Here is a 25,702-nt window from a genome sequence, read left to right as displayed (position 1 = left end):
GTCACTGTCTGTGATAATCCTACTTCGTACGATGGGTTGGTGAACCGGTGTCGTCAAGCAGAGATCAGTCTCCAGCGTGGTAGGGCTATTCTTTCTTCTAGACCTCCGAGTGTTTTGAGCCCTCGACCTCAGTCTTTCAAGAAATCTGGTTCTTCTTCTTCTGGATCTGGATCAAGGTCTAGCGGTGTTGTTCGCTTTGGTGAGAAGAAGGATTCTTGTGCGCATTGTGGGAAGAACCATCCATCGGAGCAATGCCGATTAGCAGCAGGAGCTTGTTTTCAGTGCGGAGAGATGGGTCATCTCAAGAAGAATTGTCCTCAGCTGCGAAGTGGAGCAGGATCTGGTTCTGGATCCCAGACGACTGTTCAGCAGAGGAGACAGGGTCAGGCAGTGGGTAGTTCGAATCTTCGACCTTGTGCGTAGTTCGAATCTTCGACCTTGTGCCCAAGGTCAGGTTTTTGCGCTGAACCAGGATCAGCCTGGGATGTAATTGTTATACAGTTGTAATGAAGAATATTTGCAGTGTATTACAATGGTGTTTCATTCTCTTGCCTAGATTTCGAGGACGAAATCTTTTTAAGGGGGGAAGAATGTAGTAGACCGAATTCCAAATTGGGTAATTAACGGAGTAATGGTGATTAAGAAGGTTTAAGGTGTAATTTTGACCGAGTCATGATCGGACGGACCGAAGAGGGTTCGGAAGCACCGAAGAGTTCGGACGATCCGAAGTGTAGTTCGGTGAATCCGATCATAGGTGTCAAGTGTTGATCGACACGTCATTTTTCCATGCATGTTCGGACGGTCCGAAGTGTATAATCGGAGGATCCGATCATGAGCTGTCAAGAGCCAATGGACACGTAGCGTTCGGACGTTCCGAAGTGTTGTTCGGAGGATCCGAACATGGCCTATAAATAGTGCTCGGATTTCTCATTTTTGACTTGCCAATTTCTTGAGTTTTCTCTCATTTTGGAGAGTTTGGAAGGTTTCTAGGGTTAGTTGTTGGTCGAGCGATAGCTAAGAGCTGCCAGGAGTAGTAGCGTAGCGGCGCCTGAGTTACGAGGCAATCGACATCAAAGGGCTGTCGACGGACGAAGGTAAACCCTAAACCTTTGGTAGTACTAGGGAGTACTGGTTTTGCTAGTCGAGCATGGTAGTATTGATTGAGTATGCTTTTGATGCGTAGGCTTGTGCTAGACCTGATTAGCGGTGTTGCGTAAGGCTAGGCTTGCTGTGATAGAGGTACGAAAGTACTATCCGAGATATCCTGGTTGAGTATACATTCTTATATGTGTTGCATGATTATGTGGTGCATTGATATATGTCATATGATGCATGCTATTATGTCACGTTTATTACTGCACGTTGCATTTCATGTTGAGCCGTACCTCCTTCGAGATAGCCTTTACTGTTGAGCTGTATCTCTTTCGAGATAAGCTATATCTTGGGGCCGCTCAGCCCTGTCTTGTGGACGCATGGACACCGAGAGTACACAGTGGCCGACGGGTCGGGAGGGCTTCGGTGGTCCGGGACATTTTAGGTCCACGTCTGTCTTGTAGTGGATGCAGTGACCCAGAGGTGTACCGCGCGGCACTATCCACTTGGCGCCTCTAGACTGAGCATTGTTGAGATCCTTTTGTGACTCCTGTTTCTTGACTACCCCGGTATCATGATCATAGCATGTGCATTTCATATAGGTCTGTATACTCATACTTTTGTACTGGGCGTTCTTATCGCTCACGTCCTCGGTTTTGTTTATTCTTGGACACCCCATTCCCACGGGGCAGGCCTCAGGTTGGATGGCTCAGGAGGAGCAGGAGGAGGACGTTGAGTAGCTGGTTGGTTTAGTTTTCAGTGTTTTCCATTTGATTCGATATGGTTGTATTGGGTATTTTTATTTTGAGTTATTCTAGACTTCGATTGGGTTGTATAACCATTATTTTTGTTGACTATTTCCGCTGTTATCTCTGATTATTGTTAATTAGGTTAATTGCATGCTTAGCTCTTGCCTAGTAGGTGATTCTGGAACGGGTCACTACACGGCTAATATTTTAAAAATCTTTTCAACTCGAAATATTTTACGGGAGTGTGTTTAGATTTAATGGGCCTATTTTTAAGCTTATTTGGCTTAATTATCTTTTTAAACTTTTAATTATTAATTAAAGGCCCATTACCTATTAGTTTACTATATAATTAACCACCTAAACCCACTTTAACCTAAACCTAATTACTTTGCATAGCCGACACCCTCATTCAACAGCCCCCACCCTCGGTTTCAGAACTCGGCAGCTGAAGGCATCGGTGTTCTTCTTTTCCTGCAAGGAAAACTGCAACCGGGCTTCCTCTCCTCATCCTTGTTCTTCGATCATCATTAAGGCACGCATGTATCTGTTATTTCTCATCATTCACGCCCTATATACATTGAAAATTCATGTTTATGCATGTTCATCACTCGATCTATTCCGTAACTGTGTTTTCGGTTAAGCTTTCATGAAACTTGTCTATTAGCATGCATGATACTCACGTTTTTCTGAATTGAGGTGCAAGGGGCTGAGGCTTGGGGCTGTTCAGGGTCTGATGGTGGTGTCACGATGGAGTTTTGGAGTGAAAATGGTTCGGTGTTGCCGTAGGAGGAGAGATCGAGAGGTGGTGTATTGGTTTTTGCTCGGTATGGTAAGATCGAAAGAGTTGGGGTGCTGCGATGCATGGGCTCACACCAAGCTGGGTTTCAGACCTTGTAGAGTTTAGTAAGGTGTTAGGAATGAGCCGTGAGTGCTTGGTCGAAGGAGAAGCTCGAACCTTGGGTGTATAGCGTGAGTGGAGATGGAAGTGATAATTTTCGGTGTGATTCTGCTCGTGGCTAGTGCAGCGAATTTGGTGCCGGCTTGGCTTAGTTTAGAAGGGTCATTAGGCTCCTAATGAAGAGATTTTAATGGCTGGACATGTGGTAGGATTAGAGGGGACCGAGCGATTTATGAGATTGGGGGCCATGTGTTGCAAGGAATATGGGTTAGGTGTTGGCCGAGAATTTTAGCATGTTCTGGAAAGTTTAGCCGTGGGTTTAGGGACTTGGGTACATGGTTTTAGAAGCTTTAAGTATTGGTAAGATGTGATAAAAGGTTGGGAAAAAATTTGGTAGAGTTTCGAGTCGATTCGGGTTAAAACCGGGACTCCGGTCCGAATTTTAAAACGAATTAAATAAGCTGCGACTTTTGGCTCGAATTTACGTCTAAGAATATTTTAATAATGTTCTGGGATATTTTAAGGAGTTCGGTAAGCTTCGGGTCAATTTTAGAGGTCCAGGGGTAAAATGGTAATTTTTGGGTTTCTAGGGGCAAAATGGTAATTTTGCACCCGGGGTGAGATTTTTGTCCTAGCAGCGCCCTGAGCACGAATCATAATATTTTTAAATGTTCATGCATCACGTTTACGATTTTTTTTTATGCTATTATAATAATTATGGTGCATGCTTAATTTAAAGGAATTAAGTGAGGAAGTGAAGAGCACTCCGTCTCCGCCGCGCCGCGTCGTTATTTTGTTTGTTTTCAGTCAAAACAAACCAAGGCATGTTTATATCTTCTTTCACTCTTCAATCAAGTCATATAGGTATTTTTAAATATAGCAAGTACATGATTTTAATGCAAGAAGATCGAAATTGTTCATATTTAATTATGCCATTTAATTATATTACGTGCATGAAAACAGAAAATGATTATTTTTGAGATTTATGCGATATGGCTTGTGGTGCATTCACTATGTGGGAGCATTATTTATACGGTCGCCAGTGACCGCTCAGTTCAGGTTGGTACCATCGGGTCTTCAGTGACCGCCAGCTCAGTTCCAGGCTCCCCGGTAGTCAGTTGCCGATCAGTTCAGCTTAGTGCAGTGGCCACAGGCGTAAAACATAATCTCAACAGAAAATTTTATCAGTTATTTCAGTACAGGCTCCAAGGAGCAAATATTTTTACTGTGATTATCAGTTCAGTTATGCACGTATTATAATTGCTCAGATCAGTTTATTTTCAGCATGAGTACAGATTATTTTCAGTATGCCTCATGACATGATATTTTATCCCATGCATAGTTTACTTTAGATTTTACTCGTTACCTGCGATATATGCATGCTGAGTCTTTAGGCTCACTAGACTTGATTGTTGTAGGTACTGATGAGGTCAGGGCCGAGGGCGGGGACCAGTGAGCCAGCTTGGGTCGGCAGTAGTGGCACCCGAGGACCTCAGTGCAGCAGTGTTTATTTTATTCCGCAAACAAATTTTTATCAGTCATTGGACATTTTTAAATTGATATTGTGGAAAAACAATTATTTCATTCCGCTACTTTTATTTTAAACATTGAACTTGATTCATCAGTTGGTTTTATGAGTAAGGCCATTTAAGTTCTTTTAAAAAGAAAATTTTTAATTTTCCGCAAATTTTAAAGCAAGCAGTTTTAGGGCCATTACAGTTGATATCAGAGCGGTATTTCTGTAGAGGGTTTCACTACTACTGACTGCGAGAAGCTCACGAAGCCACGTCTTCGGTCTGTAAGTTTTACAGTTCAGCATTTTGTTCAGCATTTTATTTAAAGCATGAGTTATTTTGTCAGCATGCTTTCAGATTTTCAGTATTTCAGTGTTCATTTAAAATAAATTTTAGAATTATGCATGTTAGTTACGTACGGGTTATGTATGGAGCAGTATGCCCCCTAGACGCCAAGTTGGACGCCCGAGAGGTGGTGGCGAGCATCGTCGCGAGGACAATGATGATCAGAGACAAGAGAGGCGGACACCTCCACCTCCTCCTCCTCCTCCTCCTCCTCCTCCACCGCCCCCACCAGACATGAATGCCCAGATGCTAGCTGGGATGACACAGTTCTTCGCACAGTTTGCGGGGAACAATGCTGTGGTGACTAGGCCGACAGGTCCCGAGGCTGTTTACGAGCGATTTATGAAGATGCGTCCAAAGGAGTTTTCTGGTACTTCTGATCCCATGGTTGCCGAGGGATGGATCAAATCTCTCGAGGTCATTTTCGAGTTTATGGAGCTAGGAGACGCAGACCGAGTCCGGTGTGCCACCTATCTGTTCACTGGAGACGCCCGCTTATGGTGGGAAGGAGCTTCGGTAGCCTTGACTTTGGCTACACTTTCTTGGACCCGCTTTACGGAGGTTTTCTACTCCAAGTATTTTGCTGAGGAGGTTCGTACCAGGCTGACCACCGAGTTTATGAGTCTGAGGCAAGGAGATATGACGGTTACGGAGTTTATCCGTAAGTTCGAGAGGGGATGTCACTTTGTGCCCCTGATAGCGAATGATGCCAGAGCCAAGCTGATGCACTTCATGGTGGGTTTACGGCCGATCTCGCGCCGGGATGGTAGGGTATCTGACCCTGCTACTTATGAGATTGCCGTCTCCAAGGCCCTAGCCGCAGAGCAGGATCTGCGGGATATCGAGAGGGATCGCCAGGGCAAGCGCCCAGTACAGGCACCGCACCGCCCTCCTCCTCATCAGCATCAGCAACAGAATAAGAGGCCTTTTCATGGACCGCCCAGGAACCGAGGCCAGCAGCAGCGGGGACGCCCAGCCCCGAGGACTCAGGAGCACCCATTCTGTCCGAGGTGCTCTCGTCGCCATCCTGGGGCATGTATGGCTAGCTCAGGAAAGTGTTTTAAGTGTGGCAGTACAGACCACATGTTGCTGCAGTGCCCCCAGAGGAATCTGCCTACTCAGGGCAGGGTTTTTGCTCTACATGCCACGGAAACGAATCCGGAGACGATGTTGATGACAGGTACCTTTAAGCCTTAAATTATTATTCGAATTTCAGTATTTTGAGAACCTGGATCAAGATTTTTGAACTTAGAACTGTTATAGGATTGCATGCTCTACTCAGAATGATTTTGGGAATCGAGATTTAGATTTGAACTTAGAATTTCAATAGGGTTGCATGCTCTACTTAGTATTATTTTCGGGACTTAGTTAGAAGAACTGTGACCTTTGCATGTCTATAAACTTAGCTCTTGTGATCGTTGGGTTCTGCTTAGTATTCCGAACTTTCAGGGAGAATTTTCATAGCCGGCAAAGCTACCAAGGCCTTGATAGATTCAGGAGCCACTCACTCGTTTATATCGGAGGTCTTTGCAAATTTCCTGAAGATCAAGACCATTGGGCTAGACATAGCCTTTTCAGTAGTGTTGCCGTCAGGCGAAGAGATGGCAGCCACCAATGTTATCCGAGATATAGACCTTGAGCTGCACGGTAAGCTTGTATATGCAGATCTGATTGTGCTACCGATGCCGGAATTTGACATCATCCTAGGGATGGACTGGCTATTGAAGAACAGAGTATTGATCGACTTCCAGCGGAGATCTGTTCTTGTCCGACCGCCTGGAATGGAGCAGTTCTTATTTGAGCCGGACAGGTACTTTTCGTTACCGCGCATTATTCCATATGTTCAGGCTAGGAAACTCATGCATAGAGGGTGTCGAGCATTTCTAGCGACCTTTTTATCTGTCCCCGAAGAACCCAGCCAGTCAGCCTCAGATGTTCCGATTGTCCGAGATTTCTTAGACGTTTTTCCCGAAGACGTCTCTGGTATGCCACCTGAGAGAGAGGTGGAGTTTTCCATTGAGCTTATGCCAGGTACGGCTCCGATATCCAAAGCGCCGTACCGATTAGCACCGACAGAGATGGCAGAGCTTAAAAAGCAGATTCAGGAACTTCTGGACAAGGAGTTCATTCGTCCGAGCTTTTCACCATGGGGCGCGCCAGTCTTGTTTGTTAAGAAGAAGGATGGCTCGATGAGGCTTTGCATTGACTATCGGGAGTTGAACAGGGTTACAGTTAAGAACAAATACCCACTTCCGAGGATTGAGGATCTGTTTGATCAGTTGCAGGGAGCTTCGATTTTCTCTAAGATAGATCTGTGTTCTGGTTATCATCAGTTGAGAGTGAGAGATGCTGATGTCTCGAAGACAGCTTTCAGGACTCGTTATGGTCACTATGAGTTCCTTGTGATGCCGTTCGGTCTGACGAATGCGCCAGCGATCTTCATGGATCTCATGAATCGCGTATTTCAGCCGTACCTCGACCAGTTTGTGATAGTTTTCATAGACGACATCCTCATCTACTCCAAGAGTCGGGAGGAGCACAGCAGGCATCTGACCACAGTGTTGCAGACTTTGCAGAAGCATAAGTTGTTCGCGAAGTTCAGCAAGTGCGAATTCTGGTTAGAGAAGGTGGCGTTCCTAGGCCACATTGTTTCTAGTAGTGGTATTGAGGTATACCCCGCAAAAGTTGCAGCAGTCAGAGATTGGGTTGTGCCTCAGAATGCATCCGAGATCCGCAGTTTTCTGGGGCTGGCAGGATATTACAGGAAGTTCATCCAGGGATTCTCATCCATTGTCGTTCCACTCAGAGCACTGACCAAGAAGAATGTGAAATTTGTGTGGAGCGAGGAGTGTCAGAAGAGCTTCGATACTTTGAAGCAAGCTCTTATCTCAGCACCCGTTTTGGCTGTACCGTCAGGATCTGGTGAGTTTGTCCTTTATACCGATGCTTCGAAGCTTGGTTTAGGTGCAGTTCTGATGCAGCATGGGAGAGTGATAGCGTATGCTTCTCGACAGCTAAAGATCCATGAGAAGAACTACCCTACCCATGATCTGGAGTTAGCAGCAGTAGTTTTTGCTTTGAAGATTTGGAGGCATTATCTGTATGGAGAGAAATGCCAGATCTTTACCGACCACAAGAGCCTCAAGTATTTCTTTACGCAGAAGGAGCTGAACATGCGTCAGAGGCGTTGGTTGGAGCTTGTGAAAGACTACGATTGTGACATTAGCTACCACCCGGGTAAAGCTAATGTAGTTGCGGATGCTTTGAGCAGAAAAGTCGCAGTGATGGCTCACTTGACGATGCAGAAACCTCTTCAGATTGAGATGCAGAAGTTCGATCTTGAGACTTATCCTCAAGGTAGAGTTCCACGTCTATCTACCTTGACCATTCAGTCTTCTCTTTTGGACCGTATTCGCAGTGGTCAGGCCGCAGATGATCAGTTGGCACAGTGGAAGAAGAGAGATGAAGCCAAGGGCAGTGTTTTGTATTCAGTCAGCGACGGTATTGTGAGATACCGAGGCAGGATATGGGTTCCTAGCAGTGATTCTATCCGAGCAGACATCTTATCAGAGGCCCATATGTCTCCGTACTCCATTCACCCTGGGAGTACGAAGATGTACAAAGATCTGCAGTTATTGTATTGGTGGCCGGGTATGAAGAAGGACATCAGACGATTTGTGTCCGAGTGTCTGACCTGTCAGTTAGTGAAGGCCGAGCATCAGAGACCAGCAGGTTTTCTCAGGCCTCTTCCTATTCCTGAGTGGAAATGGGAGAACGTCACCATGGATTTTGTGACCGGTTTGCCAAGATCAGCCAGAGGATCGAATGCCATTTGGGTGATTGTAGATCGTCTTACCAAATCAGCGCACTTCTTGCCTATTAAGACGACTTTCACCATGGTTCAGTATGTGGAGTTGTATAACCGAGAGATAGTCCGACTTCATGGTATTCCAGTTTCGATCGTATCTGACAGAGATCCTAGATTCACTTCCTCGTTTTGGAAGAGTTTACATTCGACCATGGGTACGAAGTTGCTGTTTAGCATAGCTTTCCACCCACAGACAGATGGTCAATCAGAGCGAGTCATTCAGATCTTAGAGGATCTTCTCCGTGCTTGTGTGATTGATTTCTCTGGGAGTTGGGAGTCGAATTTGTCGTTGGTAGAATTCACCTATAACAACAGTTTCCAATCTTCTATAGGTATGGCTCCGTATGAAGCACTGTATGGCCGTAAGTGTAGATCTCCTGTTCATTGGGATGAAGTAGGAGAGAGAGCAGAATTGGGTCCAGAAATTATTCAGCAGGCAGCAGATGTAGTAGTCAAGATCCGGGATAGGATGAGGACTGCTCAGAGCCGACAGAAGAGTTATGCTGATCAGCGGAGGAGAGATTTAGAGTTTGCAGTGGGCGATCATGTCTTCGTGAAAGTGGCACCTATGAAGGGTGTCATGAGATTTGGGAAGAAAGGGAAGCTCAGTCCGAGATTCATTGGACCGTTTGAGATCCTTGACAGAGTAGGGACGCTAGCGTATCGTGTGGCTCTTCCGCCGAATCTGGCCGGAGTACACAATGTCTTTCACGTCTCCATGCTGAGAAAGTACATGGCGAACCCTTCGCATGTGCTGAATTTTGAGCCGTTGCAGCTTACTCCGAACTTATCTTATGAGGAGAGACCCGTGCAGATCCTAGACAGACAGGAGAAGACATTTCGGAACAAGTTGGTTAGGCGAGTCAAAGTCAAATGGCTCAACCATTCAGAAGAGGAAGCTACATGGGAGTCTGAGCCAGAGATGAGGAGTCGGTATCCCGAATTATTTGGTGAGTTTTAATTTCGAGGACGAAATTTATTTTAAGGGGAGGAAGGATTGTAGAACCCGTAAATTGGACTACGTATAAGTCATGCATAATTCTAGTATCTAAATTAAAATTATTTTTATCGCATGAGTATTTAAATTCTTTTCTTTAAATTTATTTATTTTACGCAGTAGTTTAACTGTTATCTTTTCAGTTAATTAAGTGAGGCCGGACCGGAGATGGAGTATTGAAATAAGTTAATAAAGACTTATTTAAGAAATGGTATTTTAGCATGTTTATTTCACTAATTTATGGTTAATTATTTTTATGCATTTTAGGCATAATTCATTCATGATAGGATTTGTTTCATGAAATTTTAAAAGTCCGTGCATTAAGATTTTTAAGTTGCATTTCACGTTCGAACGAGGATCGGAGACGGGGGATTAATTTTTATAAATTAATTTAGAGCATTTTAAGTGTATTTTTCTAAAATAGGAGTTTATTAGGGTATTTTTACCCGCGAGATTTTATTTTTATCGGTACGTAAATTTTAGCGAATCGGGGGACTTTTTAAGGGTTCGGCTAATATTTTAAAAATCTTTTCAACTCGAAATATTTTACGGGAGTGTGTTTGGATTTAATGGGCCTATTTTTAAGCTTATTGGGCTTAATTATCTTTTTAAACTTTTAATTATTAATTTAAGGCCCATTACCTATTAGTTTACTATATAATTAACCACCTAAACCCACTTTAACCTAAACCTAATTACTTTGCATAGCCGACACCCTCATTCAACATCCCCCACCCTCGGTTTCAGAACTCGGCAGCTGAAGGCATCGGTGTTCTTCTTTTCTTGCAAGGAAAACTGCAACCGGGCTTCCTCTCCTCATCCTTGTTCTTCGATCATCATTAAGGCACGCATGTATCTGTTATTTCTCATCATTCACGCCCTATATACATTGAAAATTCATGTTTATGCATGTTCATCACTCGATCTATTCCGTAACTGTGTTTTCGGTTAAGCTTTCATGAAACTTGTCTATTAGCATGCATGATACTCACGTTTTTCTGAATTGAGGTGCAAGGGGCTGAGGCTTGGGGCTGTTCAGGGTCTGATGGTGGTGTCACGATGGAGTTTTGGAGTGAAAATGGTTCGGTGTTGCCGTAGGAGGAGAGATCGAGAGGTGGTGTATTGGTTTTTGCTCGGTATGGTAAGATCGAAAGAGTTGGGGTGCTGCGATGCATGGGCTCACACCAAGCTGGGTTTCAGACCTTGTAGAGTTTAGTAAGGTGTTAGGAATGAGCCGTGAGTGCTTGGTCGAAGGAGAAGCTCGAACCTTGGGTGTATAGCGTGAGTGGAGATGGAAGTGATAATTTTCGGTGTGATTCTGCTCGTGGCTAGTGCAGCGAATTTGGTGCCGGCTTGGCTTAGTTTAGAAGGGTCATTAGGCTCCTAATGAAGAGATTTTAATGGCTGGACATGTGGTAGGATTAGAGGGGACCGAGTGATTTATGAGATTGGGGGCCATGTGTTGCAAGGAATATGGGTTAGGTGTTGGCCGAGAATTTTAGCATGTTCTGGAAAGTTTAGCCGTGGGTTTAGGGACTTGGGTACATGGTTTTAGAAGCTTTAAGTATTGGTAAGATGTGATAAAAGGTTGAGAAAAAATTTGGTAGAGTTTCGAGTTGATTCGGGTTAAAACCGGGACTCCGGTCTGAATTTTAAAACGAATTAAATAAGCTGCGACTTTTGGCTCGAATTTACGTCTAAGAATATTTTAATAATGTTCTGGGATATTTTAAGGAGTTCGGTAAGCTTCGGGTCAATTTTAGAGGTCCAGGGGTAAAATGATAATTTTTGGGTTTGGGTGAGATTTTTGTCCTAGCAGCACCCTGAGCACGAATCATAATATTTTTAAATGTTCATGCATCACGTTTACGATTTTTTTTTATGGTATAATAATAATTATGGTGCATGCTTAATTTAAAGGAATTAAGTGAGGAAGTGAAGAGCACTCCGTCTCCGCCGCGCCGCGTCGTTATTTTGTTTGTTTTCAGTCAAAACAAACCAAGGCATGTTTATATCTTCTTTCACTCTTCAATCAAGTCATATAGGTATTTTTAAATATAGCAAGTACATGATTTTAATGCAAGAAGATCGAAATTGTTCATATTTAATTATGCCATTTAATTATATTACGTGTATGAAAACAGAAAATGATTATTTTTGAGATTTATGCGATATGGCTTGTGATGCATTCACTATGTGGGAGCATTATTTATACGGTCGCCAGTGACCGCTCAGTTCAGGTTGGTACCACCCGGTCTCCAGTGACCGATCAGTTCAGGATGGTACCATCGGGTCTTCAGTGACCGCCAGCTCAGTTCCAGGCTCCCCGGTAGTCAGTTACCGATCAGTTCAGCTTAGTGCAGTGGCCACAGGCGTAAAACATAATCTCAACAGAAAATTTTATCAGTTATTTCAGTACAGGCTCCAAGGAGCAAATATTTTTACTGTGATTATCAGTTCAGTTATGCACGTATTATAATTGCTCAGATCAGTTTATTTTCAGCATGAGTACAGATTATTTTCAGTATGCCTCATGACATGATATTTTATCTCATGCATAGTTTACTTCAGATTTTTCTCGTTACCTGCGATATATGCATGCTGAGTCTTTAGGCTCACTAGACTTGATTGTTGTAGGTACTGATGAGGTCAGGGCCGAGGGCGGGGACCAGTGAGCCAGCTTGGGTCGGCAGTAGTGGCACCCGAGGACCTCAGTGCAACAGTGTTTATTTTATTCCGCAAACAAATTTTTATCAGTCATTGGACATTTTTAAATTGTTATTGTGGACAAACAATTATTTCATTCCGCTGATTTTATTTTAAACATTGAACTTGATTCATCAGTTGGTTTTGTGAGTAAGGCCATTTAAGTTCTTTTAAAAAGAAAATTTTTAATTTTCCGCAAATTTTAAAGCAAGCAGTTTTAGGGCCTTTACAGAAAACCTCCGTAAAGCGTGTCCATGAAAGTGTAGTCAAGGTCAGGGCTACCGACGCTCCTTCCCACCATAAGCGGGCGTCTCCAGTGAACAAATAGGTGGCACATCGGACTCGGTCTGCGTCTCCCAGCTCCATAAACTCGAAGATGACCTCGAGGGATTTGATCCATCCCTCGGCAATCATGGGGTCAGACGTCCCAGAAAACTCCTTTGGACGCATTTTCATGAATCGCTCGTAAACAGTCTCTGGCCCTGTCGGCTTAGTCACCACAGCATTGTTCCCCGCAAACTGTGCGAAGAACTGTGTCATCCCAGCTAGCATCTGGGCAATCATGTCAGGTGGGGGCGGTGGTGGAGGTGGAGGAGGAGGAGGAGGTGTCTACCTCTCTTGTCTCTGATCGTCATCGTTCTCGCGACGGTGCTCACCACCACCTCTCGGGCGTCCTACTTGACGTCTAGGGGGCATACTGTTCCAACATAACCCATACGTAACTAACATGCATAATTCCATAATTTATTTTAAATGAACACTGAAATACTGAAAATCTGGTCGAAATTATTTCATGGAAGCATGCTGTCAAAATAATTCATGCTTTAAATAAAATTCTGAAATGTAAAACTTACAGACCGAAGGCGTGGCTTGGTGAGCTTCTCGTGGTCAGTAGCAGTGTAACCCTATACAGAACCACCGCTCTGATACCAACTGTAAAGGCCCTAAAACTCCTTACTTGAAAATTTGCGGAAAATTAAAAATTTTCTTTTTTAAAAAAATAAATGGAGTGCCTCATCTATAAAATCAACTGATAACTCAAGTTCAATGTAAAATATAGCAGCGGAACAAAATAAAGTTTGCTGAAAATAACAATTTAAAAATATTCAACAGCTGATAGAATGTCTGGGCATAAAAAGTGGCAAGTGCTGAAACTGAGGTCCTCGGTTGCCACTACTGCCAACCCAAGCTGGCTCATTGGTCCCCGCCCTCGGCCCTGGCCTCTTCAGTACCTGCAACAATCAAGTCTAGTGAGCCTAAAGACTCAGCATGCAAATATCGTAGGTAACGAGTAAATACTGAAGTAAAATGTGCATGGGATAAAATGTCAGGTCATGAGGCATACTGAAAATAACTTGTACTGAGCAATTATAATACGTGCATAACTGAACTGAAATCATAGTAAAAATGTTTGCTCTTTGGAGCCCTGCACTGAAATAACTGACAAAAATTTTCTGTTGAGATTATAGTCTACGCCTGTGGCCCCTGCACTGAACTGAACTGATCGGTAACTGGCTACCGGGGAGTATAAAACTGAACTGAGCTGGCCGGTCACTGGCGACCGGGTGGTACCAAACTGAACTGAGCGGTCACTGGCGACCGTATAAAATAATGCTCCCATAATAGTGAATTGGCCACCAGAAATATCGCATAAATCTCAAAAATAAGTATTTTCTATTTTCATGCACGTAGTATAATTAAATGACATAATGAAAATATCCTGTATATTTTACCAACTGGATTGGATCGCTCCCAGGCTCGCTGCAACCTAAATATGTCATGAAAAATATGCAATAGCTTAGACTTGGCCAACTATGCGCTTTAAATTTCAAAAATGCGACTATGACGCCTAATGACTTCGTATTTAATCATGACTCCGAACCAACCTGAACCAACACTGAACCGACGTATAGTCATGATTAAAATACGCTTAAAATACTGAAGTAATGCTTCTAAAATGATGAGGGTCGAAATCTAAGTGAAATGGAGGCCAAAACATGAAACGCTCTTTCGAGAGTCAATTTGACACATCGCACCGTAAATTCTCGTACGACCTCAAAAATAATCCGAATCACGAACGGTCAAAAACACGACCTTCCTAACTCGATGAAGCACTGTCCAGTCCAAGGCCATAGGCTAAAAGCCAACCAAGAACTCAAACGAGCCTCCGAACCGACACATCAACTTGCTGTAATTTCCAGCAGCTGTACAATCGCGAATCTTGTGTTGTTTTCGAGACTACCGGCCATAGGGGGCGTGAACCACCGACCAGAGACTCTTACTAACATCCCAAGGAATGAGTTGAACCATGGCTAAGGGCCCTAGGCCAGCCACAACTCGAATCATTCCAGCACCCACTCGAAGGGTCCAACCGAGACTTGCGTGCATGCGTGTGTAGTGTCTTGCTTTGATCGATGTCTCGTGTCGTTCCAGTGGCCATTTGATTGACCATGTCACGATCTAGACATCTAGGGGCATGGTATGAACCGTGGCTAAGGGCCCTAGGCCAACCAAGATCCACACCAAACCAACCAAACCCGAAGCACAAGTGCTGTCCAACCGAAGGGGCGAGAAGGGGAGGGGGCTGTTTTGATTTTTGCGTAAAAACCGATGAGCCATGGACCAAGCCACCGAAAGGGCAACTAGGTCACGTCTTAGACATGCTAGGGAAGTGATCTAACCATGGCTATAGGCCCTTGGGGCAGCCAAGACCAGATCCTTCCTCCTTGACAACCAAACTGAATTTTCGAACTCAAAAAGGGACACAAATGGTGTTGCTGTCATTTCTTGCTTTCCAGCAAGCATGGGGTGAAACCGATGGACAAATGTGGTCCTAATGCATCCTATTACATTTATATAAGTCGCCTTGGGAGCCTGGAGTCGATCCAATACCTGAAACTCACAAACCAAAAGAAACTGTGAAGCTTGCCAAGGAAAAATCGAAAATTCTGCATGTGTTGTTTCAAAATGTTTCGACATGTATCTCGGTTTTTGCTTGATAAAACATGATCATATACTGAAAAATAATTGATAATATGACTTGATTGAGGTTTGAAAGAAATCTAGACATGTCTGGTTTCGTTTTGAAATAAAACGAACGAAACGACGACGACGCGGCACGGAGGAGTGGACGCTTCTCTTGCTTTCTTTACTCTTGATTTTCTCCTTCCCTTTTCTAGCTAAGACTCACGATTTTTACCTCTGAAATGCTACTGACTTTCGGTGGTAGGGAGGGGAAGATAAGTGGTTAAAAAGGGTGGAGGAGAATGGTGCAAAATATAAGGCCAAATCATGACCAAGTCCACTCTCATTTAAATTTTGAATTTGAATTGCTAATCAAATGATCACTTGGGTGATTCTAGAGTGTGATGACCGAATATCCTTGCCAACCTAGACTAGGATTATGCTTATAAATTAATTAATTGGTGCTAAACAAATTGGAGGGATTATCCTACTAATTAAATATCAAGAAAGGGTCAAAGGTGATGAGTTGGCAAATGAATCATCTAATAACTAAGGGGAGGGCCGAAAATTCCCTAATAAAATGTAGGGGAAATTGTTTTCTAGCAAGTAAATTTATAATCCTTAAAAGCCTCACAAATCCTTAATTAATTTATTGAATTAATTCCCTTAATTAAGTAACTCAAATGAGCTTATTTCTTAATCACCTCAAGTAATTAAATTAAATCCTCAAACATATTTTATTAACTTAAATGAACTTACTTGCTAGCTAAAATAACTTCTGGAAATATTTCTCGAAATCTTAAATTCTATCTCAAAACTCCAACTCCAGTCCGGCCTCACTGAAATAACTGAAAATCAAACTACTGAAATGAAATAATAAAATAATTAACTTCAAGGAAAAACATTTAAATAATCATGCAATGAAGTCAATTAAATTTAAAATACTAGAATTATGCATGGCTTATACGTAAATTGATTTACGAGTTATACATCGGTACTATCAAAATTAAAATATTTGATGGCATCGTTCGCACCATACAGGAGGTACGACATATGAAGGGACTGGCGAAAAATCTTATGTCCTTGGGGCAATTGGATGACATCGGGTACAAAACTCGTATCGAGAAAGAAATCATGAAAATTGTGAAGGGTGCGCCTGTGGTTATGAAGGCGGAAAAAGTTGCTGCAAATATGTATGTACTTTTGGGAGAAACATACAAAGAGGCGGAACTAGCTGTTGCATCAGTTGGTTCAGGAGAAGAATTAATAGTGTTATGGCATAGAAAGCTCGGGCATATGTCAGAACGAGGGTCGAAAATTCTCTCAGAACGGAAGCTTTGGTTCAGGAGAAGAATTAACAGTGTTATGGCATAGAAAGCTCGGGCATATGTCAGAACGAGGGTCGAAAATTCTCTCAGAACGGAAGCTCCTGCCAGAACTTACAAAAGTCTCAATACCCTTTTGTGAGAATTGTGTTACCAGTAAACAACACAGAATAAAGTTTGGCACCTCTACTGCCAGAAGCAAAAACATATTGGAGCTGATTCATTCGGATGTTTGACAAGCACCGGTTGTATCCATAGGAGGAGCGAGATACTTTGTCTCGTTCATTGATGATTTCTCTAGGAGATGTTGGGTGTATCCAATCAAGAAAAATCAAATGTTTTCCAAGTCTTCAAAGATTTCAAAGCGTGGGTTGAACTTGATTCTGAAAAGAATCAAGTGTTTGAGGATTGACAATGGAGTAGAATATATCAGTGACGAGTTTGATACATATTGTCAACATGAAGGTATCAAAAGACATTTCACAACGGCTTACACACCTCAACAGAATGGAGTGGTTGAGTGGATGAACAGAACCTTGTTGGACAGAACAAGAGCTATGTTGAGGACTGTGGGTCTAGATAAGTCATTTTGGACAGAAGCAGTCAAAACTGCTTGTTATATTATCAATCGTTCTCTTTCAGTGGCGATTGATCTGAAGACTCTGATGGAGATGTATACTGGGAAGCCAACTGATTATTCTCATTTGCATACATTTGGAAGTTCTGTGTACGTTTTGTACAATGAGCAAGAAAGATCGAAGTTGGATTCAAAATCCAGAAAATGTATCTTCTTGGGTTATGCTGATGGAGTAAAGGGGTTTCGCTTGTGGGATCCTACTGTCCACAAACTTGTCATCAGCAGGGATGTTATCTTCGAGGAAGATAAAGTGAAGGGAGACAAAGGCACACCAAATTCAGAAACTACTATTTTTCATGTGGAAAATAAGACGGACGAAAGTCAATTTTCTTGTGAAGCAGTACCAGAGCACGAAGAACAAGAACATGTTGAGTATGAAGTTTCCAATGTGAGACAGTCGACTCGAGACAGAAGACCACCAGGTTGGATTTCAGATTATGTCACTGAAAGCAATATTGCATATTGTCTATTATCAGATGATGGTGAGTCATCGAGTTTCCACGAGGCTACTCAAAGCTCGGATGTATCCTTGTGGGTGATAGCAATGCAAGAAGAGTTGGAAGCACTAGTCAAGAATTAAACTTGGTATCTTGTTACACTGCCACAAGGGAGGAAAGCTATTGGAAACCGATGGGTTTAGAAGATCAAGCGTGATGGCAATAACCAAGTGGAGCGGTATCGTGCTAGATTGGTGGTAAAAGGATATGCTCAAAAAGAAGGCATTGACTTCAATGAGATATTTTCTCCTGTGGTTGGAGATCTTGAAGTAGAAATCTATATGCTCCAGCCATAAGGCTTGGTGGAAAAAGGCAAAGAGAACTTGATTTGGAGGTTGAAAAAATATTTGTATGGTCTTAAACAGGCACCGAGGTGTTGATACAAGAGATTTGATTCCTATATCTTGAGCCTTTGATACAACAGACTAAGTGCATACCCTTGTACATATTTCAAGGGTTGTAAGTGGACGACATGTTGGTAGTAGGCCCCAACAAAGAAAATGTCCAAGGATTGAAGACACAATTGGCCAGGGAATTTGATATGAGGGACTTCGAACCAACAAATAAGATTCTAGGGATGCAAGTTCACCGAGACAGAAGTAACAGAAAGATTTGGATTTCCCAGAAAAATTATTTGAAGAAAGTCTTGCAACGCTTCAACATGCAAGATAGGAAGCCAATTTTGACCCCTCTTCCTGTTAACTTCAAGTTATCCTTCGAGATGTGTCCTAGCAGTGAAGCAGAACGGATGGAGATGTCTCGAGTACCATATGCATCAGTAGTGGGAAGTTTGATGTTCGTCATGATCTGTACAAGACTGGACATTGCTCAAGTAGTGGGAGCAGTTAGTCGGTATATGGTGAATCCTGGACGAGAGCATTGGAGCACTGTTAAGAGGATCCTTAGATACATTAAAAGTACCTCAAATGCTGTATTATGTTATGGAGGATCAGATTTTACACTCAGGGGTTATGTCGATTCAGATTATGCAGGTGATCCTGGCAAGAGAAAATCTACTACTAGTTATGTATTTACACTTGCAGGGAGAACAGTAAGCTGGGTTTCAAAACTGCAAACAGTTGTGGCGTTTTCTATAACAGAGGCAGAATACATGGCAGCTACTCAAGCTTGCAAGGAGGCAATATGGATTAAAATGTTATTGGAGGAGATCGGGCACAAACAAGAAAATGTTTCTTTGTTTTGTGACAGTTAGTAAAACGTCTGCATAACTTTTCTTAAAACGTGCTAGGTTTTTTTTTTTTTAAACCTCACATAGCATTTGGCTGAAGCATAAAATATTTTTGATATCATTTTAAAATAAAACAACCAACTTCTTTACCAAATCTAAAAATAACGTTTGAAAAGTATAGCCCATACTATAACTTCTCAAAAATCTCTCATAAATAAATTGTCGTAAAAAAAATATCTTTAACATTGCTTAAAATCATGAATCGTAAACTAGTGCGGAAAACTAGCGTAGGTCCTCGGGTTATGTGCACCTTCAGTCCAGTCGGATCAACCATCAAGACCTCCATTAGCATTATCATGATAACCTGCATCCATCACACCTAGTGAGTCTAAAGACTCAACACACCATAATCTTGATAACGAGTAATACGTAATACAGTTAACATATAACAGTGAAAATTACTTGTACTTAAAATATCGTTTTCATGAAGATGCATAAACTTTAAATATAAACGTTTTCGTAAACATTTTCATGATGCATAAAAACATTTTCGAAAGACATAAACATATCACTTAAACATAATCATATTCATGTCCATATTCGTATCCATATTCATATTCGTATTCATGTTCATGTTCGTGTTTGTTGAATTCAGATCGTGATTGTGACTCGTATTCTTAAACGTATTGCGCGATGGATCCATCTAAAAAAAACCACAGTACTGGGCGGCGGGGGACACCAGCAACACTCTCACCGGTCAACTGGGCCCTGGCCTACGTATTAACATATCATGGCATTGGAAATACGATCGTCGGGGCTCCCTCTGGAGCCTTTTCCCATAAATGGGCTCCCTCTGGGGCCTTCTCCCCTCACGACATCTCCAATCATATTCATCGTATTCGTATTCGTATCAACGGAAACACGATCGTCGGGCTCCCACTGAGATCATAACCCTCACGATATTTCCAACATATTGTAGTAGTCACAATCCCTTCACGTCCTTCAACATGTTATCATCACTTAATAAAAACATGTATATAATATCATTTTTATTTTGAAACCAAGCATGCAACATATCTTTTAAATGCCCATATTTAAATCATAAAAATCATAGACATTTAAAAATCATAATTTAATCATGAACATTTCATAAAATAATCATAATATCATAAAAACAGCATTTAGGGCACTGCCATGACCTTTACTAATTTCCCGGTGTAAAAAGACCGTTTTACCCCTGGACTCGACAGTTTACGTTTTCGACTTTTTTCTTGATTTCATGACTCTAACATGCCCCAAATAATTATTTAAGCCTACATAAATTTTCTCATAATTTTATTTAGCTTAAAATCGAGGACTTTTAATTTAATCTATAAATGTGACGTATTAATGCGTTTTAAATCCCGAATTAAACCAAAACTTAATATAAAATTCCCAAATTAGAAACTTAGACTTATAATAATTATTTAAGCTTAAACCTAATTTTTCATAATTTTATTAAGCTTAAATCTAGGCGTTTCCCGATTCGTTTTTAAACTTAGACGTACTTCCCGGTTTTGACTCGTATGGACTCGAAACTTAACCAAACTTTACCAAACTTGAACCAAAGCTTCCTCACACATAAATAAACCTTTTTCAACCCAAAATAAGCTAATTAGAACCCTCGAACACACCCCTATCAGCTACTGAAATTTCTGCACAAAGAGTCCTAGTTCTAGTGTGATTCAAACCTAGTCTAGCTTCGACCCCAGCCCCTTAGCCGCACGACCAGACCCTTGGCCACCCTCTTAGGACCCTCAGAAAACCCTAGGTAATCTCCTGGACAGACACTAACACCCCGACAGCAGCCGTGTTCCCCTAGTAAGAAAAATCGAAACCCTAAGCCCATGCATCTCCAATTTTCGTTCATCTTACTTCACCCTAATTTCCAGCCCTTAAACCTTCATCTATGGACCCTCAAACATGTGGAAAAATATCCCTTAAAGTTTCCCTACCATGGCAGCCCCTTTGTGCATCAATAGGAGGAGTTTTAAAAAAGAAAAACTCTTTTTTTGTGCATGTATAGCCATAAAAACGAAAATATAAAAGTTCTATCATGTTTTTAATGCAATCATGTATCAAACACATAATATGGTGTGAAAGATGAGTAAAAGGAGAATATGGCGTGCCTTTGCGTTTTAAACGCACGAAAAACGTTGGCGATTGAAGAACGGCGACGACGAGACGATGGCTTGCTTTTCCTCTTGAATTTTTCTTCAAACTATCTCTAAATTTTGTGATGTGTGTGCCGTGTATGATGAGGGTATTTGGGGAGTGTTTCTGAATTTTAAAAGAGTGAGGCGTGTAACAATGAGGGTTTGGGGTGGGTTTTTGAGTATTAAATACTTAATTAAGTTATCAATTAAGCTTAGGCCCATTAGAGGTTAATTAGGCCCATTAGTGCTTAATTAGAATTTAATTGAAATATTAAAAATAATTTTGTTTAATAAAGTTTGTAAATTTATTAGCCGGGTTGTCAAAACGTTCGTATTTTTGTTGAAAAACCAACACCGATAAAAATTACGTCCCGGCGTATAAAATCACCTCAAAACTTCTTATTTTCAAAAAAATAAGAAAAAACAACACCCTTATTTAAAATAATTAAAAATAATTATTTAATGAAAACATTTTCTATTTTTTCAGCCCTCGGTCTCCGTTCCTCGATCGCAACTCGAATAACCTTTAAAAATATAGTTTTAATGCAACCATGTAGAAAATATATTTTAAACCTGCAAATATTCACAACATAATTAATTAATGCAATTAAATATTTACTTAAAAATACAGGAGAATTTAATAATTCAAATGCATGGGGTTCGCGTGGACCTTTAAATTTTTCGGGGCGTTACAGTTAGAGTGCCTTGCACATCGCAAGGAATCCAGTCTTTCGTTCCAGGACAAAACATCCTGCGTAGACTTCCAAACCGGCCTGGCCGAGTTCATCTTCTTTGAAGCAAGCACAACGCTTGCTCATTTTCCCCATCAAAGCTATCTCTACTGGTCTCTGAACTAACCTTGGGTACCCATCATCGCACCATACCTGAAACAATTCGTCCGAGATCAGAAACACAGATTCACACATACCTCAACCGTTAAGTATAGCAAATGGACGAAGAAATCTCGGTTATTAATTCTTGAAAACTAACAGGGTTGAAACCAACCAAGTTGAATGATGAGATAGGGATACTAGCCTAGTTATAATTATAAGCTATAGCTTGGTCAAAGTTCGATTTAAATGATATCAAGTTTTAGTTAACTCAAATTGCAACTCAATTGAGCTCAAGTACAATTTTCTCAAGTTCAAGCACCCATCGGCAGTCGAGCTCAAAATATCTTTGTTAATATTATTTAAAAATCACTGTTTTATCCTCATTTTTCACAAAATACATGTTTTGCCACCAATTTTATATAACTTAAAGGTTGCTTTTGTCAATGTACTACAATACTCAAACTCCACAGATACCATATTCTGCAAAAAGATTGCACAAGTTCCGGTGCTTCGGCACTTTTGGTCTCATATTGGTAAAAAAAACACAGTAGCTTCAAGAATATTGTCAACTGATTTTGAATTTCTCAAGTTTTGCTTCACTAGACTTTCACCAGAAAAAAAATAAAATAAAAATGAACGAGGCGATACGAAATAAAAAATTGACATTACATGAATAATTAGAATAATTAATTATCATACAACATGTAGTACAATTACTGACCAAATAAAGCAGCTAGTTGTTTTCTAAAAAAGAAAAGTTAAAACATCACTCACGTGTATGTTCTGAAGTAGAAATCTCTCCATTCAACAATGCTTTTCACCTATACATTTTAATTACAGAGATGGAACAATTGCAGTCACGAGGAGAAAAAGGGCAAGTTCAAGAAACAATATGATGCACGGGACAGCTCATATCTGATAGATATGGAAGGATACAGTAACATGGTGATAACAAGACATGCATACGAGCCAAAAAGATAAAAGAAAAAAGAAATTCACAGATTCACACGCTTCAAACGAATGAAACTTTTGAATTCTTTTATAATCCAATACATATTCCCAAACAAACTTTTTCAAGTGACGAGATCGTTAGAGGCAGAGTGCTTGTAAGTAATCATACATCATGATCACAACATGCAAAGAGAAAAAGCTTGAATGAGATAACCATAATAGAGCATAAATTACCTCAGCGCGAGACAAACCATGCAGTGTGTCAGTAAGTCCCTCTCCTGCTTATATGGGCAAAAGAAAATTTAGAGAACGACCAAAAGTATGACAACGATGGGAGGACAGAGCTTTCTGGTGGTAATTTTTGTTTTTTTTTTTATCACAGAAGTCAGCTATGGCCTATGGGCCACATTCTTTCATCGCCCCCAAGAGATGGAGAACATTAGGTGCACCAGAAGAAAATGATAACATGATGGGTTATAAATCTAAGCTATGATATTTGTTAAAGTTAACTATTGATTGTTCCATTTTCCGTAAGCCCAAATGTTTGGCACAAATAACTTTAGCTTGATATTAGAGATAGTATTATAATTTCAAGGCACGTAAAGCACAAAACACTCACACACTTTACTAAATTGATCTTGAGTGGTCTTTGCTGCCTAATATCCGACCAATTTGTATGTATACTCAGATAGTATATTTCAGACATACATTCCACGGTCTCTGACTTACATGTGCAGAGACATGTTAAAGAATATAATTATTAGTTGTATCACTCTCACGAGCTTAAGCACTTTCATAGCAAAATGCGAGAGATAAATTAAGGGTGAAGATAATGCACGAGAGATGGAGAAATCACTAAAAAACTTGGACATGAACTTACAATCATCAACACCCATACATCTCAAATGTGCATGCATTTTAGTCCACATCTTACATAAAGTAAACGACTAAATACTAATAGCAATATCCATGATAAAAAAAACCATTAATATATACCTTACAATCAAAACAAGGTTTTAATTGACAAAATGTATTTACTTCTAATGCAAGTGATGGTCATTTCATGAGGGTAACAATTATATAAAAATATACACTGTGTCTGTAATTTTTTGTATTGAGAAGAGTTAAATTTTTCTGGGAATTAGTCAGTTGTTTCATATAGTATTTAATTTGATGGAATGAAAGAACGAGAACAAGAAGAAGGTGGATTAGAATTTTTACAAATGGTAATATATGTTGCTAATTTCTCTTTTTGTCCTGCTGCCCAATTATGACATTTATCTGATCAGATATGGAATTACAAAATTGTTGGTACAAGGATACATGAGAAATAAGTTGAACTGTCATCCAAATCTCAAGAAGAAGAAGAAGAGGACAAGGGTTGAAATGAAGAATTCAGGTTAAATACCTGTAAAATTTCCAGAAACAAATGCACGGGAGGCATCCCTAAACAAATCACCATATGAGAAGGGATTCAATCAATAATGTTGAAAAGTACAAATTCAACAAGATTGAAAAACGAGCATAAAACAAAGAACAACATTGAAACACTTCCAAACGTATTTTCTTTGAGAAAACAAATCATAGCATCTGAAGAACTGAGCAGCTACACTACACCTGACATCAGGGGCAGTTTGTAACTTCTCATCAACATCAACTTTAGTTGTTATGATATGCTAGAGTGATTTATGCTATAAGATCAAATAAAGGCCACACGGCATTTAGAGTGTTATACACTTGCAATCGTAGATGAAGTGAACGTATAAAAAGCACTTGTACTCACAAAAAAACCAGCGGACATACAAATCTGTGGTCATGAACAGAAACTTGGGTGAACACACAAATACATACTGATAATGATTCATGGGCATGCATTAGCACCATAGATCATTGCAGATGCACATATATTCCTTCTTAGCAACAAGGATATTAGCATTAATACAGGTATAAACTTAGAAAATAAAAACTGCATCAGGAAGGACATAGAATTCAGCACACCTTCCGGAGAAATGGTTGTAGCCTCCTCCAGCACCATAATGATCTCTTCCTTTAGTCACGTCAAACACTGACCTAAATTATTGAAAGATAATACAACATAAAAAGATAATATGATCAAAACAGACCCATTTTACAAATCATCAAAACGGACAAAAGAACAAATGCAAGGGCATCAAACTTGGACTTCATCAAGTATAGCAAGCTAAAGACAAGAACACAAACAAAAAATAAAAGTACCCCAGAATCCCAAGAAGTATAGGCAACCCTGGATCAGTTCCATTGTATGGAGCCAAATATTCTACGGTGAATAATCTCTGCCCATTAAGGTTGAAAATAAAAACAGAGTGAAAACCCGGCAACTAGAGGTTGTAAACATTGAATATATAAGAAGAAACACTTCAACCAACGACTGGAGGAAAATAGGTGCAAGAGTTGGGGAATAATTGGAATACGATGTAGGAAATGATAGCTAAAAGAATTGGGATCCCGAGAAAGGGGGACCAACGCATTTCCTGGTGCCTAGTGGTCTATCAGGAAACCGGAATAAGATATGAGGACTAGCCGATTCGTTTGTTGAATGTTGAAAGTGCTCTAAGTTCCTATTTTGTTTGGGGAAAAAACAAAATCAAGTCTCTAAACCTTTTCCATTTTTGGATAATGGAAAATGCACGTGATGTAGCCAAAAAACATGATTATTGGGACTACTTGTAGACTCGTAAACGGATCCACCTTGAAAAATAAGAACCTTCTTTTATTTATAGATTTTTTTCAAAACTATGTAACGGACTTGAGTTTTATAAGTAATTTTGGTTTTTAAAAAATATCCGAATAATTAAATTATGTCATTATCCATTAATATCTTAAAAAACAAAAACATACTTCTATGGTCTTATTTTTGTTGTTTTTTAAGTAATGAAGTACTGGAATTGTGGGAAAAGATTTAT

General features: G+C 40.7%; 1 protein-coding gene across 1 annotated transcript; it reads right to left on the bottom strand.

Annotated features, from left to right (window-relative positions):
* Positions 1–22,308: 22,308 nt before the first annotated feature.
* On the bottom strand, positions 22,309–25,267 carry LOC140828466 (membrane-associated progesterone-binding protein 4-like). The gene is made up of 6 exons (XM_073191419.1): positions 25,166–25,267; positions 24,996–25,072; positions 24,759–24,830; positions 24,169–24,206; positions 22,995–23,038; positions 22,309–22,630 (listed from the first exon to the last, which is right to left on the bottom strand). The coding sequence occupies exons 1-6, from the start codon at positions 25,265–25,267 to the stop codon at positions 22,580–22,582; spliced, it is 384 nt and encodes a 127-aa protein (XP_073047520.1). The 3' UTR covers positions 22,309–22,579.
* Between the last annotated feature and the right edge of the window lie 435 nt (positions 25,268–25,702).

The sequence above is a fragment of the Primulina eburnea genome, chromosome 3 (assembly GCF_022965805.1).
Source record: "Primulina eburnea isolate SZY01 chromosome 3, ASM2296580v1, whole genome shotgun sequence".
NCBI classification, from domain to species: domain Eukaryota; kingdom Viridiplantae; phylum Streptophyta; class Magnoliopsida; order Lamiales; family Gesneriaceae; genus Primulina; species Primulina eburnea.
This window is presented reverse-complemented; position numbering and strand designations above follow the sequence as displayed.